Source organism: Neltuma alba, unplaced genomic scaffold (genome assembly GCF_004799145.2).
Source record: "Neltuma alba isolate B1F8T4 unplaced genomic scaffold, ASM479914v2 tig00011322_pilon, whole genome shotgun sequence".
NCBI classification, from domain to species: Eukaryota; Viridiplantae; Streptophyta; class Magnoliopsida; order Fabales; family Fabaceae; genus Neltuma; species Neltuma alba.
In genome coordinates, this window is record NW_021636029.1 from 156,060 (window position 1) to 169,705 (window position 13,646).

General features: G+C 36.0%; 4 protein-coding genes across 7 annotated transcripts; 1 reads left to right on the top strand and 3 right to left on the bottom strand.

Annotated features, from left to right (window-relative positions):
• Nucleotides 1-805: 805 nt before the first annotated feature.
• On the bottom strand, nucleotides 806-3,173 carry LOC114711900 (40S ribosomal protein S3-2). Its single transcript, XM_028896324.1, has 6 exons — nucleotides 3,028-3,173; nucleotides 2,787-2,934; nucleotides 2,001-2,172; nucleotides 1,665-1,719; nucleotides 1,378-1,509; nucleotides 806-1,242 (listed from the first exon to the last, which is right to left on the bottom strand). The coding sequence occupies exons 1-6, from the start codon at nucleotides 3,055-3,057 to the stop codon at nucleotides 1,063-1,065; spliced, it is 717 nt and encodes a 238-aa protein (XP_028752157.1). The 5' UTR covers nucleotides 3,058-3,173; the 3' UTR covers nucleotides 806-1,062.
• Nucleotides 3,174-3,808: 635 nt separating this feature from the next.
• LOC114711930 (uncharacterized) lies at nucleotides 3,809-7,110 on the top strand. Of its 3 annotated transcripts, none has more exons than XM_028896363.1 (8): nucleotides 3,809-4,020; nucleotides 4,132-4,218; nucleotides 4,424-4,479; nucleotides 4,855-4,950; nucleotides 5,058-5,135; nucleotides 6,064-6,126; nucleotides 6,368-6,541; nucleotides 6,775-7,110. In XM_028896363.1, exons 1-8 carry the CDS (start codon nucleotides 3,837-3,839, stop codon nucleotides 6,952-6,954), a joined length of 918 nt encoding a protein of 305 aa, XP_028752196.1. In that variant the 5' UTR covers nucleotides 3,809-3,836; the 3' UTR covers nucleotides 6,955-7,110. The 3 variants fall into 3 exon arrangements, with proteins under 3 accessions (XP_028752196.1, XP_028752197.1, XP_028752198.1); XM_028896364.1 differs by having other exon boundaries at nucleotides 6,760-6,862; XM_028896365.1 differs by lacking the exon at nucleotides 6,775-7,110 and having other exon boundaries at nucleotides 6,382-6,739.
• A 270-nt stretch (nucleotides 7,111-7,380) lies between these two features.
• Nucleotides 7,381-8,936, bottom strand: LOC114711926 (protein ELF4-LIKE 4-like). Of its 2 annotated transcripts, XR_003737178.1 has the most exons (3): nucleotides 8,862-8,936; nucleotides 8,665-8,721; nucleotides 7,981-8,063 (listed from the first exon to the last, which is right to left on the bottom strand). XR_003737178.1 is itself a non-coding variant. In XM_028896357.1 (2 exons), the coding sequence occupies exon 2, from the start codon at nucleotides 8,052-8,054 to the stop codon at nucleotides 7,677-7,679; it is 378 nt and encodes a 125-aa protein (XP_028752190.1). In that variant the 5' UTR covers nucleotides 8,055-8,063; nucleotides 8,552-8,673; the 3' UTR covers nucleotides 7,381-7,676. The 2 variants fall into 2 exon arrangements, 1 of the variants encoding a protein (XP_028752190.1); XM_028896357.1 differs by lacking the exon at nucleotides 8,862-8,936 and having other exon boundaries at nucleotides 7,381-8,063; nucleotides 8,552-8,673.
• Nucleotides 8,937-10,283: 1,347 nt separating this feature from the next.
• On the bottom strand, nucleotides 10,284-12,926 carry LOC114711921 (probable cinnamyl alcohol dehydrogenase 1). The gene is given in 7 exon segments (XM_028896352.1): nucleotides 10,284-10,767; nucleotides 10,885-11,035; nucleotides 11,171-11,456; nucleotides 11,636-11,807; nucleotides 11,810-11,865; nucleotides 11,944-12,057; nucleotides 12,253-12,926. Coding segments are annotated over 7 exon segments (1,065 nt in total). The 5' UTR covers nucleotides 12,342-12,926; the 3' UTR covers nucleotides 10,284-10,570.
• Nucleotides 12,927-13,646: the final 720 nt, after the last annotated feature.

Genomic DNA, 13,646 nt, shown 5'->3' on the forward strand with positions numbered 1-13,646 from the left:
AATACGGACTCAGGACTCATTCCTTACATTAAACCTAATTATGGTTATTTGAGTAGTAAAAATTTTATTCTTTCTTCTTAATATGTCAAAAAGCAGGGGCCATTTTTATTATTGCTGGGTTATCTTGGGCTTCCTAGCAAAATGCTACTCAAGAAAAATTAGAGAAACAATAATGAGTCTTATATATTTGTATCAAAATTTAAATGAATTGCTCTATTTAGATTATAACTAATAATTAATTTATATTTTTTATATTTTACATTTATTAATATTCACAATATTGATTTAATCAACGAGAATGAAATTTGAGGATGAAAATATAGATCAAAGGTCTTTTCCATGGTTTAACACTCTTAATTTTGATTTGTAGCTTCATAACAATTAATTTGTGAGATGCGTATATTCCTGAGGGGGAAAAAAGAAAATTTTAATTTATTAAAGATGCAATGACTTCTCATAATTTCACACATTCCTTAAATTTGCACTTCATTGACTAAAGTACTGATTTGTCAATGAGATCATTAATTTACAAAGAGAGATGAATAATTTTCATGAGTTTAATAATTTGACAATTTTTCAACCACTTAATTTGCAAGTGACATTCGTTACTTATACAAGTTCACAATTCAAGTCAAAGCACCGGGGGTGAAAGATAGGGGAAACACTTGAGGGTGAAGATTAGGGGAAGTTAATTAGAATACATTATTGGTCCAAACCTTCTTCCTTGTTTGATGACAAATATTACAAGAAGCAATTTACTTCACAAAAATATCATCCATCTTTGTACTTGAGAGAAGATCAAGAATAACTTATATTCAACCACTACAATACTCAGCATATGCGTAACATGGATCGAATATATAACCTCAATGAACGATAATACAAGTTCGGCATGTAGCATTTAGTCCAGCGTAGAATCATGCAGTAAAACCTCTGGAAAACAAGCAACTAAAAGTCCAAAACTATCGATTCTTCAAGCATAGCAACCAGCATGAAAATAAGTTACATCTTTTATCTATTCCTGGTTCTGAAAACTGAAAAATGTGGATTGACAATAGTAATCTAGACAGCAGCAATCTCTATGTTGGCGGGGACTGCGGGCGGTTGCAGGGGCCTAACAATGTAATCTTCTTCCTCCTTAGGTGGATGGATTGTGACAACATCCGGAATAGGTTTAGTTGGTCCTTGCTTGCCCTTGGGATCCCAATCAAGCATAATCTTCACCTTGATACCAAGAACACCCTGCAACAATTACAGGTAGGATTTTCAATCGAAAGATGCAGAAACAAGCTGATTTTAAGCAATCAGTTCCTGAAACTGCAAGAACTTGAAGATCTACTAATTTCTGGGATAAAGCCAACACACAAATATGCTGACCTGTCTCAAAAGCACGTGCCTCACGGCAGAGTCAATATATTCATTGACAGGCTGACCAGAAGATATCATGTATCCGTCCTTGAATTTCATAGATTTGGCACGCTGAGCCCTGAGCTTGCCACTGACAATAACCTGGAGATATTTAACAATTACCAGATTGCATCAGCAGTTCATGTAATCTTAACAAATCCATGTGATCAAATTAGCAGCTGGCTACAGCTACAGCTATGCTCATGGAGAATAAGGTGGAAAAGTGAGGGCAGAACACATGGCATGGCTTTACTGACCTCACAACCTTTGGCCCCACTTTCCATGACAAACCTAAGGACACCATAGCAAGCCCTGGAAAAAAAAAAAACAGAAAACAAAAAGATTGATGTAATAACAAGTAGACTCCCATTGGACATGGATATTAGCAGCTAGACTTTAAAAAAAAAAAAATGGCCAGCAATATCAACAGCAAGATTGCAAACAACACTTCAAAAGATCCAAACGGTAAATTAACACTGACAGTGGTCAATCCAAGCGCCATAGCTAGATATCTCAAACTCAATTGTTCTAAACCCCAGAACTGGACTTGCTGTCAAAAAAAATTCAATGATAAACTCACTAGCATTCCATACCTTCTGACAGCAAGCCCCCCGAGAAGCTTGTAACGCAGAGACTCTGCCTGTGCAATGGCACAGAGCCCTCTGTTATTGACTTTCTCAGCATATAGCTCAACACTGTTCTCAGGAAACTTGAAACGCTTCTGAACAATAGAAGTCAGTTCCCTAATTCTTCTGCCCTTCTCACCTTCGCAAATAAAAGGAAAGTGACACTACATCAGTCATATGGCAACTCCAGTTTAATCAAATAATCACGGCATTTGATCTACAACCATACAGAAAATCTTTTTCCAAATTTGTTAGCAGGCATCAGTCATTAAGCACACCAATTTACATCAACTTTTCTCTCGCACGAATGATAATCTCAATAATTCAGATTCAGATTTCTCCGTTTGGTTGGAGGGGAGGGGGGGGTGACTTTGATATAAAAAGGGCAACTGGATAATAAAATTTCAATAAAGAGAATGTGTAAGATAAAAGAGTGAGAAAAACTAACTAAAATTTTTTAACCCACTTTTCATTTTTTATAAATCTCATTAGAATGGCCCTTCACTCCTGGCCAAAAGAATAGAATGTCCCTTCACTCCCCTCCATTCCCCTCCAACCATAGTTAGAATAATACAAGAGATCCTAATTATTCATCAGAAACATTAAAAAATACACTCATTAACCTCATTGCCTACTACCAAAAAGAAAACTTATTGAGGTTATGAAGCAATCAACACGGCTAAGCGAAAAAAATTAAACAAAAATCCGCCACCATCCGCCATCTCTAGAGTCATTAAACAGACACAAGTATACCGAGAACGTTCTGGGTACGAGTCGCCCTAATGATGATCTCAGTCCGCATGGGGGTAACCCTAACTTCCACACCAGAGTACCCATCCTCTGCAAGCTCTCTAGTCAAAACCTCATTCAGCTCGGCAAAGAAAACTCCATCGGCTACAAACTGAGGAGTACAAATTCGGCGTCACTGACAGTTTTCGAGAAAAACGGCAACTTTTTCATTCGACGAGGGAGAAAGGAGAATTTTTTTACTCACCTTTCGCTTTTTGCTCATTTGGGTCGTCATGTTGGTGAGCTTCTCTGAACTCTGAAGAAAACTGAGCCTTCCCTCTCCGATTAGGCCTGTGAAACCCTAGAAAGATAAAAGACCCGCGGAGGGTTTTGACATGAGAGTTGAACCAATCCAACGGTTGGTCTCGTTTAACAGATTTTTTTTTTTTTATGGACATGATTAAAAGGACTAACCGTGACATTTTCTGGCCCAAAGAGGCAGAGGCTCCTTCCCACAGGGAATAATGTTGTCCATGTGAATCGACATTTTAATATAATTATAATTATAATTATAATTATAAAATCGAACTAAAAATTAATGATTTATTATATTTTGAAACTGGTTATATATTAAGTGATTTATATATTCTGCCCTGGCTTCGGTTTCGTTAACCAAAGGGGAAAATGTTATCAGAAAATTAAAAATAATTATTGAATTTTAAAATTTCAAATTAATATTACTTATTATATCCATAAAGAAAATGACTACAGACAAAAAAAACAAATGACAACATATTTATTTTTGTAGTAATTTCTGATTTAAAATTTTAAAATTCAATGATTTTTTTTGGAGATTTTCTCAAAAGTATATACACAAATAAAAAATTAAAACTTAAAGAAATTAAATTAAAAATTTAAAAATCAATAAATAAAGGATTGGGGAAAATATATGAAAGTTTATGCTACCTAAATGGTACCTTTTGTAATAATCACATATTGATAGGGGTATTTATGGAGTTGTATTGGGTTATCTGTTCTAGCGGGAATGAAACGGTTGGAGGAGGCGTGTCAGTAATGGCGAGTGCTTCATCGCTTTCTTCTACTCTTTTGCTTCAAAATTCTATTAATTTCCCTCCTCAAAACTCAAGAAGACCATTCGATTCCTCTTTCCTATTCAGCAGCGAGAAGGGTTCTATTACTTTGTGTTCTGCAAAGAAGAAAATCAGCTTTGTCGACCAAATTCTTGATTATATTGAAGGTGAATTTTCTACCGACATTGCCGTTTCGTCCAAGCTTCAAGAAATTTTACATTTTCCCTTCGGTTCTTGCGAGTTTTGGCATCAAGGTTTGATTCCTTTTTCATTTTTAGGAGGTCCCAAATTAAGAAAATGGTATGGTGCACCTGATCTTCTTCCTAAAGATGGACCTGCCGCAGGAGATGAGGATGAATATCTGGGTATATGACTTATTAATCCATCGATGATTATTTTTTTATATGTGCCTTAAATTTTTGAGAAGTTACACTTATGGTCCCCTCCTAATACTTTCAAGTCGTGTATTTGTTCCTCAAATAAGAGGAGATACACAATCTGGCGGACTAACCCATAGGAATTATCTATTTTCTCTCAAGCTTTTGTTCTCACACCGTTGTTTGAAAGCAGAAGATGAAGTCAGGGATGCAGTACTTGTGACAGATGGAGATAGTGAGATGGGTCAGGTCTGATAAGACTTTACTTTTTCTTGTTAATTCACAAGTTTTAAACTAGTGCATTATGTAGAAATTTTGAAGTTTTGATCTGGTTATGCCCATGTTGAAGATTAGAAACTTAGAATCACAAGTGGAAAGCAAGCAACTAGTTTATCTATATGGGCAATCTACTTTCTACACACAGTATTTTGTACTTGAGAGGTCTTCACAGTGTAATTATTTTGCAGGATTGATTGAATCAAGCTACTTGCATTAGTTCATCAAGTAACTTATAATTTTTGGATCAACCCTATGTTCATAACTTTTTATTCTGAGTGTATTGCATATGAAATATTGACTGGATTGCTGAAAATGAGTTGTGAGCCATCTTGTTTGCTTAAGCAGATGGTCATACTGTCAATGATTGTGAAAAAAACTCGAGTAAAAGCACTGGTGAAGGATAAGCGGGTTGCACTTGAAGCCTTTGGAAGTTATGTTGAGGTGGATGAAGTTAATCCAAGAAACCACTTGCATATTGCATTGTTGTGATTTGCTTGTTCATTTGTTTCATTTTCTGGGTATTAATTAAGTGATACTTGTTTGTGAAGTCAATGGCTGGAGATACAACTGACAGGCGATTCCTCAAGAAAGCTTTGAGGGGCGTTCGCACAATTATATGCCCAAATGTATGTATATTTTATCTAATTTGGATCATATGAAACTAAAGTGCATTTGAATGTCACACAATGGATGAGCGAATATATGAGACCCACTTCCTCGCTTTTCACCCACTCTTTGTTTTCTTTCTATCTCTTATTTCAGAAGCATTTTACCTGAATAGGCATTTATAAATTGCTTTCCTCAATCACTTTTGGCTATTACGAATCAATCAAAGTGACTAGACACACAAACCAGAAACAACTAAGAAAATCCCCAAAATCCAGAAAAGAAAACAACATCAAGAGTAAGAAAGAAACAAGAGGCAAAAGAAATGCTAGGTCATCACGGCTTAAAAATCACTAACAAATTGGGGTTAGATGTACATGCTATGAGTATGACTGACTAAGAAAAGGGTAAAAGCAAGAAAAGGGCTTTTTCATACCAATTTGTTATACAGAGTTACACAAGAATCAATAACCCTTTTTATGTACCTGAGTGTGTTGATATATCCATGAACGTAGAAATTCATTTAGGACAACTGAACTTTTCAGAATCAAAATATTTAAGCCAAAATAACGGCTGTTTGTGACTGAACTTCTCAACTAAAGCACCTATTTTTTGGTAAATAAATCACATTTTTTACCTCAGTTATTTGTTGGCTGGAATTGCTTACGTTGAGGGCTTTTTTGAATAACTTACTTCTCCTTCATTTTGCTTTAACCTTTCTACCTTATTGTCCGTAATAAATATTGAGACTGGGCCTTGAAACATGTTTCTCAGAAAATGTCAGGATTTTTTTCAGTGTTTTTGTTCGTAATGATGAGACTACGACTGAAAAATATGTTTCTCAGGAAATGCATGTATGTTTTCGTTTCATTCTTCTTCTCAGTAATATGAGACTTGGCCTTAAAACTAATTTCTGGGGGAATGCCTTTATGTTCTGATTATTTTCAGGAGGGTTTTCTTTCTAGTGTTGGGAGCCTACAAGGAGTTACACATATAATCCTCTTATCGCAGGTACTTTTATTTTCAATCCAGATCTTCTACATTCACAAAAGTTAGTACATTTTGTACATTCAGAGAGAGATAAAAAAAAAATAATAATAATAAGATAAGGTTTAAGTCACAATTAATCATACCTTCATGCCGCTTTGTTTCTGAACACATGAATGCATCAATGTAGAGAATCTACAAAGCATTCCTTTGTTGTACAAATTTACAAATTTATCTTTGTTATTCTGTTTTAACAAAGCTGCAGTTGTCTGTTTATAGAGGTAGAAGTGGAATTCAATCTTTGATAAAAAACAATGCAAGGAAATTAGCTGAGCAAGATGAATCAGTATTGGTGAACTTGGGAATCCCTTACACCATAATTAGGGCTGGTCTATTACAAGATATTCCCGGTGGGAAGCAAGGTTTCTCCTTTGAAGAGGTACAGATATTGACATATTCTTTATAATGTACAGAGAAATTTGAAACAGAGAGTTTCTTCAAGTGACAATCAATCTCTCTATTTTGGTGGTTTGTGAAAAGTTTGTGTAATTTATTCATTTTATTTTTTATTTCAAAACCTTTTGATAAACACTCAAGAAACTGTATTTTTTTAAAAAAATCGTTTTTATCATCTTAATCAAGGCTTGATTGACTTAGGATTCATGAGGACAGGGTTGTGCATCTAGAGGAAGTCTGAGCAAAGAAGATGCAGCATTTATTTGTGTAGAGGCATTGGCATGTGTGCCACAATCCGGATTCATATTAGAGGTTGTCAATGGAGAAAACAAGGTTTCGGATTGGAAAGAATGTTTGACTTCATTAATGGAAAAGGCAAATCAGCAACTTCAATGACCTCAACAAACAGTTGTATCTCTAATTTTTCTTATAAATGTGATGGTCCAAGTCTTGTGACAAAAGGGAAAAGTTTTCCTCTTATTGGCTTCTTCTTGTTAGACAAGAATATCTATAATGGAAATATTCTCTTCCTTGTTGGTTTTAGACGAAAAATTAATGAACTTGGAGATATACAAACCATACATATTTTTTGTTAGTCTAAATCTAATCGCTAAAAACGAAAAAATCTAGATTTGGTTTCCGCTTTCATACAGGTAGCTTCTGTTCCCCTCCGGGGGGGATGGGGAAAAAAAAGTAGCTTCTCAATCTTGATCAATCATGAGAGAGAATTAAAGAGAGATTAAGATACTACACTCAATCTTTACTCAAAAGGGCGGGCCAAAAAAGATCATGAATAGGAATAAAGAGGAATAATGAGCACCGTCATCAGAACAAGCTCCATATATATTATATTTCTTTCTTACTCCTAATCGACGGAAAATTAACAAGGTTATAACTCTTATTAAAATAATTTTGGATAAAAGATAAACACAATTGGGGGGGGGGGGTTGTGTGGAAATATATGGAAGTTACACCACCAATCCTATCTCTACCCAATAGGCTAAGTCAAGAAGATTTCAGTCATAACAAGTCTCAACGTAAAGCAAACATGGAGGAGCTCCCCCGTCTCATGATCCCTTGAATGAAACAAATCCTATCCAAAGCTCAGATTGAAACTGTTAGCTGATTCTAGTTCTCTTTTGGTTTACTTTTCCATCAGACTTCAGAGTCCCACTCGAATCCCCTTCAGATGAAGCTTCTCGAGACTTGACACAAGAACTGGAAAGATCAGCATACAGATCAACCACCCTTCTGATGTTGTTATTCAGCTCTCTGATCAACCCCACGTTTCTACTGAGGTTATGTGGCATCTTTGACGAGTGATTTTGATTAATCTCATTGATTAGCAATCTGTTTTGATCCAAAATATCCTGGGCTTCAAGTAAGTTCTTCTGAAACGCCTGAATGATTCTGCTATCTACTTGCATTGCTGTATTATTACTTACATCCCCATAAATGTCACCTTCCATTCCAATTAAAATGTGTGATTCAATCATCAAATGGTTCTGCAGGGAAAACGTAAACAGAGATAAGAGATTTCTTGCTATAATTGCTGAGAGAAAAGCTGTTTACATTGGGCTCAACACGATTTTTTTGTTACGGAAACACTTGCCAACACACATTATATTAGAAGTATTCTTTGGCAGACAACATGCACTTCAATTTTACAGTGAGATCCATCTATAACTTGTTTGCCTGTTATTGACTTTATTAAGTACATCATCGAATTAACCTCAACCCGATCATCCCCTGCCATAAACCTGTGACCTAAGGAACAGTCTCAGGTAGAGAGAGTTTCGATTGGACACAGGCCTCCCAAAGTAACAAAGGTGTGCAAAGGTTTTCTCAAGCCAGAGGGAGATTGGCCCTCTAGATCACACTCCTTTTGGTATATGATCATAAAAGATCTAATTTCATCATATCAAAATAAAAGACACCAGACAGAACAACTTTTGAAGACTTGAAAGCAGGACTCTTCTGCACAGAAAAGAACCTTTTCTTTTGCTAGGCTTCCCAAGTAGCGGGAACTACAGAAGTTATCCAGTATCGGAGAAAACGTTCTCCTCGAACTAAGATAGCCCACAAAAGTGAAGTAGAACAACTTACATTCGTTTCCTGAGCAAATAGCGCCTCTTAATTCTCAAACCGAAGTATCTATTTCAACTTGAGAAAGATAAAGAGGCATTGGGAAGGTGCAGATCGTGAAATCATGATGCGTATCAAGACAAACCATCAATCCAGAAAGCTCACGAGCAAGAGAGAGAAAGAAAAAGTGGAAATGTTTGAATCCACTATTAATTTACCTAGTAAAGATTGCTCCACGGAGCCTCCAGCTGTCGCCAGTAGGCTTTTAAGTCAGCAAAGTGGGGGATTAAAAAAAAAGAAAAAACAGAGAGAGAGAAAGCGAAGTTTCCTGAGGAAGTTAAAAAAAGAATCGAATATCAGATTCCTAATTAGCAACGAGGCCCAGAAGTGATGGAGGAGACAGTATCAAGATAAGAAGCAAAGCGGCAAAGCCTCTCTCTTTCCGACTCCCTCTTTTACGAAGGATGATAGATTTGGAATCCTGGTTTGCTTCACCATCAAGATGTGCACTATTTGCAGTCCACAGTCTAGCGAGACGGATGACGAAGCTAGGCCTAGGCGTGACCGTAAGGCGAGCCATATGATCCTGAGCACCAGCCAGATGTGGGGTTTGAAGGAGGACGCGGAAGACAAATCCTGGCCGTTAGATGGGAATGAGATGGAGTCCTTTTAGTTTTCGGCGATTTGGACTTGAGAGTTTAGGCTGATCATTGCGGGATGTTTAAATGAATACCAGCTATATATTTTTAAAAGTAATTTATGATATATAAAATAGTTTGTTTGAATTTGATTTGTAGAAACTGTTTTTTTAGAAGCATTTTCTTAGTAAGCCAAACACAGACAAAAGATATATATTTTCATCTTTTTGATGAAAAAAGAGATATATTCCTCCGATACTTAATATAGAATATAATTATTAAGTTAATTTTTGTCTTGAATATAAGATTTATTTTGACTAAAAAAAATCCCCCAATCCTTAATATAAAATACATTTAACTAATTAAGTTAATTTGCCAAGCTTATTAAGATTGATGCTTATATTTAATAACTAACAGTACTTAAAAAATACTCTTTCTAGTTTATGCAATCCGCTTAAAGCCATCAACAAAGTATCGTATGATTTCTGACCAAAAGTATCGTGCAATTTGACCCTGAGACTATAAAATATCACAGTTCCTATAATTCGAATCTAAATTATGTCCATTTGATATATTATGTTTCCAATCCGTAGTGTCATCAATCTATTCTGAGGTGGCTTATAAGAGTGCTTTACATGTATTAATTTAAGTCTACTAAGCTTTATATTGGTTTGAAGGTGAATAAGCTTAGTCGTTGTTTTACTGTGCCTTGACGTTATTTTGCCCCGTAACATTTTTCTAGAATTTTGATGTCTCGTGAACGAATCATCAGAAAATTTAAAGATCAGGCCAATCTTTGGATCGTTTTTTAAGTCATAACGATTGTGTTGACCGTTGAATTTTTTTTTTTCCCTTCAATGTTAAATAAAAAAACGCAACAGTTAAGAATTAAGGAAGTAAGAGCACAAAAACAAGTAAATAAATAGTTATTTCAAGGATAAATCACAGCAATCTTCCTATCCAAAATCAAACAAGACTAGAACTAAGATTTAAAACTAAATAGACCGAGTTGACAGCAGATGTAAGCTATTAGAATCAAATAATCCAAATCTTACAATCCCTTAAATTCGATCTCAAGTAAGAACATTTTCATTGCTATAACAAAAAGACTTCCAGAGTTTATTCTTCTCCTCATTGCCGAGAGGATCACACACACAAGTTCAAAATTCAGCAGAGGACATAGTTATGTACAATGAACTATATATTCATTGCTAGCTCCAAGATATAACTGACAAGGTTTTAAAGCTGAAGATCGTCCATGTCTAATTTGAGAAAGATAGTCCTCAGTTCTACTTTAAAGATTTTTCAATATCTATCACGAACCTATATTTCACATCCTTATTTATTACCCTCTGAAGAGCTTCATTTATGTACTCGATTGGAATCACTTCTATGGTTGGGTGAATTTTATTTGCAGCACAGAAATCAATCATCTCCTGCGTTTCTTTTGTGCCACCTGTAACACTTCCAGAGATGGTTCTCATACCTGTCAAAAAGTTCATGCAATTACAGTCCCATCACTTCAAGTTCAGACTACCAAGTTGAACAGAAGTATAAAACTGTGTATTACAACAAATTTTCTAAACATAAAATGTCAACATACCCAGATTAAGGCTTGCGGGGCTTAATTTAATCTCACTTGGAAACCCCACCAACACTAGAACCCCGGAGACCTTCAAAAGTGACATGTAAGGATCAAACGGGTGATCACCAGATGCAGCGTCAATTATGAAGTCGAAAGATTTGGCCAATGCCTGCATAGGAATCATCAACAGATTTCATAGGAATATTTAAAAAAAAAAAAAAGCACAAGTCTACAATCTTATTGATGCCTTAAATGTCAAAGGAGAATTTTATTTGGCAAATACTAAACATGTTTAGTTTTTTACCTTCATCTGCTCTTGGTCAGAGGAAACGACAAAGTTGTCAGCACCAAGCAGACTATAGGCCTTCTCTTTTTTGGACGCACTTGAGCTGAAAATTGTTACATTCAACCCAAAAGCCTTCCCAAATTTTACTGCCATATGACCAAGGCCGCCCAGGCCAATCACTCCTAGAGACTTGCCAGGTTGATTCATCTTGTGGCGCATCATAGGAGAATAGACAGTAAGACCAGCACAAAGCAAAGGAGCTGCTGAAGCCAATGGATAACTTTTGGGTATCAAGAAGCAATACCTGAAATTCAAGACCAGATATAAAATGATCGGTGCAATAATCTCTGCCAATAGGAGGCCAGGTGACACGTGTCAAAACTGAGCTACAACATCAGACATCTCTATAAAGTAGATTGGTTCAAGAAAAATGATGCCAAAATCCATAATAGAGGATGCATAAATAACATATAATAAGTTCACCTTTCATGGACTACTATGTTGCTGGAGTATCCTCCTTTTGTGATCGTGCCATCAACATCAACCCCATTAAAAGTATAAACTGATCCCTTAACACAATGAACTTCTAATCCATCATTACAATATTGGCAATCCTGGCATGAATTCACATAAGTTCCCACTCCAACATGATCCCAACACTGAATCGATGGACGTTGGAACCAACGTTTTGTACAATTCCAGCAATCTCATGTCTGATATGCAAATACATACATATATGTTAGTTTAAGAGGACAGAACAATTATCCATACTGCAAAAGAAGTTGACATACCCAGGTACTAGAGGATATTTTGAGTCACCATGTTTATTCCTTGTCCAAATCACATCGGCATAACAAACTCCACAATGTGTGATCTTTATGAAAACATCATCTTTCCCAAGAGTCCTGAACAATCAACATTTCATATGATCATGGAACCAACACTAGATGCCAAATCCAATGTGACATGAAAAAACAGACTGTAAAAAGAACATGGATCGTATGCTAAACAAAACGACCCCACATACCACAGGTAAAAACATAATAATGGTAATGCAGCAATCTTGCCAAACTCAAAAAAGCAGAATGCAAAGTACATGCCTGCGATTGAATTTGTATGGGGATAGAACTCCAGAGGGATCTCTTGCTGCCCATCCAAGGCAATTTGCAACGGCTTCTTTGGAACTCATCGTATTTCTGCAGCATACATACAATCAACCAGTTATCAGCTTCCGTTCCATAGTCACATGAAACTAACAAAATAAAGATATCCATGTACTTCCCAGTCATCCGACAGGCATTCTAGAGTTGTAGATGACATGACATCGCACAGAGTGAGCACAACAAATGAATTCCCAATATTTTGCAAACAGTATTCAAGGAAAAAATGAAGGGAAAGAAAAACCTCCCTACAGCAAAGAACGAAGATAACAGGAAAAACAATCTTCTTTCCAGCAAGAGGATACGAGATTAAAAAAATCACTTGCATGTCACATTATCTAACGGTAGCTCTTCCCTGACAATAATGCTCCAGCGGCTATTATATTACCTAGAACAATCGATACCACGGTACTTAAAATGGTGGAAGAAGAAGACATTACACGTGAATAAGATATTTAGATTGAACGACACAGCTGCTAGATTCTCAAATCATCTCTATCCAATATTCTCAGGCATATGTCTTAAAGATCAGGTAGATAATGTCAGTTATACACCAAATTACCAAATCACAATGATCGATTACCTCCAGAACGACAGAGTTAATCAGAGACACAGAGCATGTTATTGACTTTATTAAGTACATCATCGAATTAACCTCAACCCGATCATCCCCTGTCATAAGCCTGTGACCTAAGGAACCGTCTCAGGTAGAGAGAGTTTCGATTGGACATAGGCCTCCCAAAGCAACAAAGGTGTGCAAAGGTTCTCAAGCCAGAGGGAGATTGGCCCTCTAGATCACACTCCTTTTGGTATATGATCATAAAAGATCTAATTCTAAGATTCATCATATCAAAAAAAAAAGACACAGACAGAACAACTTTTGAAGACTTGAAAGCAGGACTCTCCTGCACAGAAAGGAACCTTTTCTTTTGCTAGGCTTCCCAAGTAGCGGGAACTACAGCAGTTATCCAGTGTCGGAGAAAACGTTCTCCTCGAACTTAGATAGCCCACAAAAGTGAAGTAAAACTTACATTCGTTTCTGAGCAAATAGCGCCTCTTAATTCTCAAACCGAAGTATCTATTTCAACTTGAGAAAGATAAAGAGGCATTAGGAAGGCGCAGATCATGAAATTATGATGCGTATCAAGACAAGGATTTGGATTCTCTCCATTGCCTTTCTATCCTTTTTCCCTCCACTGTTATTTTTTCTCTTATAATTATTGGATCAAAATTCTAATAATCCAGATTTAACATCTTATAAAAATAATATTATTAAAAAAAATAAATAAATTTAAACTGAATTGTAATAAAAAAAATTAAAAAAAATTTGCTCT

Bases quoted from the DNA above. Each gene is read 5' to 3' on its own strand.
- LOC114711930 (XM_028896363.1), top strand. From the start codon at position 3,837: ATGGCGAGTGCTTCATCGCTTTCTTCTACTCTTTTGCTTCAAAATTCT. The intron at 4,219-4,423 runs GTATATGACTTA...GTTTGAAAGCAG, and splicing joins AGATGAGGATGAATATCTGG to AAGATGAAGTCAGGGATGCA. The intron at 5,136-6,063 runs GTATGTATATTT...GATTATTTTCAG, and splicing joins GCACAATTATATGCCCAAAT to GAGGGTTTTCTTTCTAGTGT.
- LOC114711900 (XM_028896324.1), bottom strand. From the start codon at position 3,057: ATGACGACCCAAATGAGCAAAAAGCGAAAG. The intron at 2,935-3,027 runs GTGAGTAAAAAA...TGTACTCCTCAG, and splicing joins AAATGAGCAAAAAGCGAAAG to TTTGTAGCCGATGGAGTTTT. The intron at 1,243-1,377 runs GTCAGCATATTT...TAATTGTTGCAG, and splicing joins GGCACGTGCTTTTGAGACAG to GGTGTTCTTGGTATCAAGGT.
- LOC114711926 (XM_028896357.1), bottom strand. From the start codon at position 8,054: ATGATTGAATCACACATTTTAATTGGAATGGAAGGTGACATTTATGGG.